This window comes from Festucalex cinctus, chromosome 14, assembly GCF_051991245.1.
Source record: "Festucalex cinctus isolate MCC-2025b chromosome 14, RoL_Fcin_1.0, whole genome shotgun sequence".
Lineage (NCBI taxonomy): Eukaryota > Metazoa > Chordata > Actinopteri > Syngnathiformes > Syngnathidae > Festucalex > Festucalex cinctus.
Genome location: NC_135424.1, coordinates 5,916,754 through 5,924,012, shown reverse-complemented (window position 1 = coordinate 5,924,012; position 7,259 = coordinate 5,916,754). Strand labels below are relative to the sequence as shown.

Below are 7,259 nucleotides of genomic sequence, written 5' to 3'. Positions count from 1 at the left end.
GAAGTCAAAATCACTGCATAAAAAAAAAAAAAAAGAGGCTTAATCTGTCCTTTCTTTCTTTCTTTTTTTTTTTTTTTTTTTTAGGGGAACCAAATCCCATTTTTGGTGAATACATATAAGTAGTTTATCAGTTTTTTCCCCCATTATTTTTTGAAAAAAAAAAAAAAAGAAAGAAAGAACAAAATGGGGGAGTATGGGGGGGGGGGCAACTCCTCCTCAAGTCAAATCGCTGTATAAACAAGAGGCATAATGGCTCCCCAAATTTAGCAGTGCAAACAACTTGCTCGCAGCTGACTGGAAACAGCTCAGACATTGAATCATCCTCCGTTTTCATTGGCCGTACATCAGCCCACCTCCACAAACCCCCGACGGTCTGTTCCAGTATGAACAGGCCCCCTTCCCAGATGATCACACTGCACACACACGCTTGCTATCAGTTCGACACTTTCAGAGACAGTTTGGAGGTCCTTTCATGTGGCCGGCGCGTATAAATGATCCCTGCTGATGGGCCCGAGTGTTTAATCTCCCGACAGGAAGTTGCTGGTGGGGGCTTCTGTCGCTCGTCTTTCCAAAAATCTGTGTTGCATTTGGGGCAAAGCCACCAAAGTGTCCCGGGCTCGCTCTCTGAAACTGAAAACAAGACATAAATAAAAAAACAAAAAACAAAATCACTTGTACTCGTACTGCTCTTTATTTTTGCACGTTTTGGATCTTTGGCTTGACAATAAGAACACTTTGGTTTGTTAAATACACTTGTGAAAGCAACAATTACATCCTCACGTTTGGGGTTTGAGTATACAGCATTGTGACAGAAGGCACTGAGAAAACAGATGATTCGAACACGGTAACATCCATTTTGTGTTGGCAAGGTGTCAGTACAGAAAAACAAGTGTAAACATATACTGTACTATATAAAAGATCTTGGATATATACTCTGTAGCTGTATCACTCGTACTGTAAAACAAAATGTTCTCTAATGCAGTGGCATTCTTTAGGTACTCAGTTTACGGCACGGAGGTTACAAATGGCACACGGCGTATTCACTGTTTTACCATCTGATTGTTAAAAGTATATAAGTGTTTTTCATACTGTAATGACATGAGGTTACAAATGCTACACAATGAAGTAGCTTTACATATAGGCTAGTAATGGACTACAACACTGAACTCCGCCGTAAACCGAGGAACCCTGAAGTAGATGCCTGACAAAAAAAAAAAAAAGCTAGCATCCTGATGTGGAATCATGAAAACAGTCCACTTGCATGGACTTATAAGCACCTTGTAAAGCAGGGGTGGGAAACCTTTTCCGAGAAACAATATGATGCAACAACTTGTAAGCATTTGTGGATTACATGTGGCTTTTTTTTCTTCTTTTTTTTTTTTAAAGATCACTTCCTCTTCATTTGATTTAAGAACAGTATGTTGGTCTGCAACAACTACTGAACATTTAAATGCTCTTCCACTATGGCTGGATAACATTAGCCTATAATAGCAACATTTCCAAAGTCATTTTTTGAACAAGGGGAAAAAAAACCACACACAACAAATTCAATAAACAATAACAGTCCAGTTGCCTCAGTTCGTATTTTGTGATTTTTCTTGACCTGGATAGCTGAGAATCTACACAGAAATACTTGGACAACAACAACAAGAACACAATTGCTAGCTTGGACAAATATGCTGTTAAGCTAACAATAACTAACACACGTAGCCAGTTTTCATGACATTTGTATTTGGTGCTATTTCTTTTTCTTAAGCAAAATAAGTGCCCCCACGTTTTAAAGTTTTCACCCATCACATTGTTGCGATTCGGCTTTACAGTATAAGCCAAAATTGGACACAGTTAAGGTACTGTAAAGCTCTGGCAGGGAGAGCCAAAGTCGCTCAGCCAGAATGGAATAAGCCAAAACAAAATAGTAAAGGAGAACACTCACAAGGAACTGCTGTAGGCCACAACTCACAGCCAGATGCTCACATACACACACTGACTGGCCAACTTGACGATAGCGCCTGATGTGATTCATTATTCGACTGATCTATTTTAAAATTGGTTTAAAAAAAAATGCCATTTTTTTGACACACATTTTTCTTTGTTGAAATTAAACAAATACAATATAGGTCAAAGCAATGTAAAAAAAAAAAAGTTCTGCCTGTAATTCATATATTTATTGTTTTAAGTGTTTTAATTAATAATCCGATTAATCAGTTATTGAAATTTTATTCTGCCAAATATTTTGAAATGGCAGCTTAAAAAAAACCCAAAAAAAACAGGACCAACTATTTACATTTCATGAAATTAGATTATTTCATTACATGTCAAAAGCCATTTTTGTCATGATTTTTCTGGGGCTTGCAGCATTAATGTCATTTCAATTCATGTTGATGTGGAAAGTAGACTTCCGAAACCTGAGAATGGATTAAAGTCGTAAGTCAAGGTACCACATATGTGCTCAATAAAAGTTTGGAACTGTTTTTTGGGGGCCCACCAACCGTAGGTTTCCCCACCCCTTGCTTTAAATACTGTAGACATGTGCATGTGATGGATTAAAAAAAAAATACAGTGAAGTTAACTCTTCCTCATCTTGGTGTGGTAAAAAAAAAAAAAAAAAAAAAAAAAAAAAAACACAAACGTAAAAAGTTGCAATCCCCTCAGATGACCGTCTGCTCCCCTCGGCTCTTCCTGCAGGCCCCGTAGACCACCGAGAGCAAGAAAGCCAGGCAACACAGGCAGGCGAACACGGCGGCCGTCAGGTAGACTTTGTACAGGCACAAGTGCTTGTACTGCTCCAGGTTGCAGTAAGAATTGCGATCCGTCTTGTACACCATGACCCCCACGGCGGGCAGGTAGAGGGCGGCGGCGGCCACGTCGTGCGCCAGGTTGGTGCACAGCCAGCGGGGGCCGCCCAGCACGGGCACGGCGTCCTGCTTGTCCAGCAGCGTGACGAAGAAGAGGCCCAGGCACAGCAGCCAGAAGAGCACCGCCACGAAGAGGACGAAGTGGATGGAGCCCTCGTACTTGTTGGCCGCGATGGTGACCCACAGGCCGGCGCCGAAGACGATCTGCAGCAGGCGGGCCGCCCCCGGGAAGCTCCGGAGGAACTTGACCATGTGCTGCCTCACCTGCGACTGCGCTTGCTGCTGGGGTGCCATCTCAAGTTTATCCCTCGTTGTCGTTCTCGAGTATCGCCGCTTCCTCCTCCTCCTCCTTGCGCCTTGTTCCCGAGCAGGGCGGGTGTTTTCTGCCAGCTGTTTGCAGCTGGCAACTTTTGCACCCCCCCAAAAAAAAAATCTGCCAAAAAAATCGGGGGGCGAGCTAACGAACGAACGAGCAAAGCCCCTGTCAAAAAAAAAGAGCGTAGAAAAAGAAGGAAATCGGTGTTCTTTCCGAGGGGGTTTCAAATGAAAAGCCGTCTTCTCGCGTGTTTCGTCTTTTCCGTTTCCTCCGCTCAATGTAGCGTTTGTGTTGTTGGGGGTGGGCTGGCCGAGGAAGGGAGGGTGGTCCGAGATTTCCAGCGAGCTCCTCCCTTCATTCGCCTCTCACGTTTGGATGCACTTTCCTTTGGGTCGGGGATGGGCAAGGCAAGGGCCACAATTTTGATAGAAGGATGACAACATGACAACAATTCTATTTTAGATATGGACAAAATACCACACATGTGCAAAACAAGTGTTTCATTTTTTTTCCCACTATTCTCAACTAACAACAATATAACCACATACAGTGTTTTTTTTTGCAATGCAAAGTTCAAAGACAGAACAAAAGTACTGAACAGTAAACCAACATTTTTTTTCCCACAAAAATTAACTCACTCAAAATTTAAATATTAATGATGTAGGCTACTATGTTTGTCCTGCATATAATTTCAAATGCACAAAAAATGACAAGACCTACTCATGACATCTCCGCCATCTAGTGGTAAACGGTGATATAACATGCTCAAACTAATCTGTGAATTTGCATATTTTTTTTTCTTCTAAATTTATAAAATAAATGTTTTATTTTGTGCCAGTTTATCTGGTATTTTTCACCATTTATCTTCCATTTTTCATGAAAAACGTAAAATGAATTTTTGTGAATTATGACTTTTTTTTTTTTTTTGCAATGCAAAGTTCAAAGACAGAACAAAAGTACTGAACAGCAAACCAACATTTTTTTTCCCCACAAAAATGAACTCACTCAAAATTTTAATATTAGTGATGTGGGCTACTATGTTTGTCCTGCATATAATTTCAAATGCACAAAAAATGACTAGACCTACTCATGACATCTCCGCCATCTAGTGGTAAACGGTGATATAACATCCTCAAACTAATCTGCGAATTTGCATATTTGATTTTTTAATTTCAAATGCACAAAAAATGACTCGACCTACTCATGACATCTCCGCCATCTAGTGGTAAACGGTGATATAACATCCTCAAACTAATCTGCGAATTTGCATATTTGATTTTTTTTTCTACATTTATAAAATAAATGTTTTATTTTGTGCCAGTTTATCTGGTATTTTTCACCATTTATCTTCCATTTTTCATGAAAAACGTATAATGAATTTTTGTGAATTATGACTTTTTTTTTTTTGGTACATCTCTGAGAGACTGTTGGTGTTGTTGTTTGTTGGTGTTGGTATTAGGTGAAGTTACGTAAAGTCTTGTACGTGCACATCTCGATTGACTTTCCTAAATCAAGTTAAGACACACTGCTAGAAATGACAGAAACATACACACGAATGCTAACGCTCTGGCTTAGCTTCAGACCTGCCAATCGTTTACAACTGTCTCTTTAAGCTTATTTTCTTTGCTAACATGAAGAAATACTGTACATCTCTGTTTAAATTCTGTGGTAATGACTAACAGCGCTGAATTCCCCACAAATGGGGCTGTATATTTTAAAGTGGGTGGAAAGTGTCTTTATTTTTGTACTTCTGTGGGAAGCTTGGAAAGACACCATTTTAATTAAGGGCAATTTACCGAAGTGTAGCATAAATATCAAGTAAATCATACTGACATTAGAAATGATTCACGCGGGCGTTGTAATACGCTGCTGGTCACTCAATGGTGGTGGAGCATTTGAGGATACATTGACAGAAACAGACACAATTTAGCTTTAGCTTAATGTTAGCGTACCCCGTTAAGGCTTAAACTTCCGTTTCATATTATATTCCACAATTACACAAATATCTTCAAATTTGTTTTCTTTGATATTGAAATATATCACTTGAAAAATAATCTGTGGTAACGAGTAGACTAAATGTACTGGGCAGGTACATTTTAAGATGTCCAGGAAATAGAGCAGGCATATTCCAGGACATCTTTCAACATTTTGGGCCCTAATTGGGTCCTAATTGGAGGCCAGTCTAAATATTCCTGTTTGCCCACTACTTCAGTTTGACCTTCCTTCTGTGTGGAGTTACTGTTTGTGTCGAAGAGCTAGCACAAGTAAGTAATCCCCCCATATCCATTATCTTGCTAGCTATTCCTTGCCAAACTTTTGCGATAGTAGCCAGTTGAAAAACAACATTTTATTGTAACAATAAATGCACATATTTTTTTTGTTTATGCTGTCTTGAGTCAAAGAGGCTGTATAGGTGACTGGATCAACTGCTTCAATATTTCATGAGCTGAATTTACAGATTTAAGATTTTTTTTTGCTATGCACATAAAAGGCCTCCATTTCTTTCAAATATTGATATGTGCTGACTTATGGGTAAGTTCTCCTTTTTTTTTTTTTTTTTCCCCCTTTTATTATTTTTTGAACATATAAACAGATGAACAGCAGAGATAAAACAAAAAACAACAACAATCAAAATAGAAGAAAATCCCAATAACATAATCATTCAATTAATCATAACTTACATGTTCAAAAGGGAGTAGGAAGAAGTTAAAAACTTATCTAGTCCTACCCCTTTTACTAAATATATTTAAACTTATTTCATTATTAATACAATTTTAATTTACTAATTATTAAAAAATAATAATAAAATAATAAATGATATATATAACCCAAGTTATATATATATATATATATATATATATATATATATATATATATATATATATATATATATACACACACAAGTGCACTTAACATATTCACATTTACCAAAACATATATACATAAATTTACTAAACATATACCATAATACCTATCCAGATCACTTACACATACTCACATGTACATTTTTCATATACTGGTCTGACATAGATAATTTTTTTGAACTTTACTTTTAAACATTTTTTTAAACTCCAGCATTGAGTCACAATTTTTCAGAGCAATTTCCAGATGATTCCACAGATCAACACCTTTTACAGATACACACCTTTGCTTAATATTTGTTCTTGTTTTGGTTTTTTTGTACACACTTGTACCCCTTATATCATAAGGACTGTGTCTAATTTCAATTTCTCCAGAGCTGTTGCCCGTGAATTGAATGTTTATATGATCTTTCTTTCAACTTTCTACTTTCCACAGTTTCCTTTCTTCCCATTCGTTTATTTCACCTGAATTTGGCAGTACAACCAACCGGCCTCTCGAGGGCGTTATAAACACTTGCAGAAGATAAATACATAAATAAAACGACGTGGCCATGTTGCAATCCAATTTTTAAGAGCGGCATTAATCACAGAGCACAGTTTGCCATACTGTTGTCCCGTGTGCATGTAATCATGTTTTCTAATTAAGTGGATGATTGACAAGCATGGAGGAGGGCGGGAATGCAGTTTATTGCTATATTTTGACAGCTCTCTGTCATTAATGTTTGACACATAGCCCCTCAGCCAGACCTTTCGATGGCATAATGGTGGTAAGCAAGTGGGGCTACCAATAATAATACTTCACTTTGTTTTGTGTTTGTTTGTTATTTGACTATCCATTTAATCAACAAACAAACATTAAAAAAATGGAGAGTTGTTAATTTCTTTCTGAATACACAATCACGAGGAGTTAAGATCACTTGTAATGGGTCGATGGGCAGCAGTTAATATGAGGGAGACTGTTTATTTCCAAAGTGAACAAAGTTGCAAATTCACCTGCTGATTGAATAATAATTTCATCCAATCAAAACACTTTATCCCATCTGAGCAGTTGTTGTTCTGCTGCTACCACTGTGAACATCGCCTCCATTTTTCTTCTTCTCCATCCTCATCAATACACTTGCGTTCCCCCCCATATGAAAAAAGCCTATATGATATATATATGGCAAGCATGATACATTCCTTTCATAAATTGAGTAGAATTATCTTTATAAGGATTGTGTATGTCTT

At 37.9% G+C, this 7,259-nt stretch overlaps 1 protein-coding gene across 1 annotated transcript; it reads right to left on the bottom strand.

Annotated features, from left to right (window-relative positions):
• Positions 1–672: 672 nt before the first annotated feature.
• On the bottom strand, positions 673–3,439 carry marveld1 (MARVEL domain containing 1). Its single transcript, XM_077495268.1, has one exon. It carries the CDS (start codon positions 3,147–3,149, stop codon positions 2,649–2,651), a length of 501 nt encoding a protein of 166 aa, XP_077351394.1. The 5' UTR covers positions 3,150–3,439; the 3' UTR covers positions 673–2,648.
• Between the last annotated feature and the right edge of the window lie 3,820 nt (positions 3,440–7,259).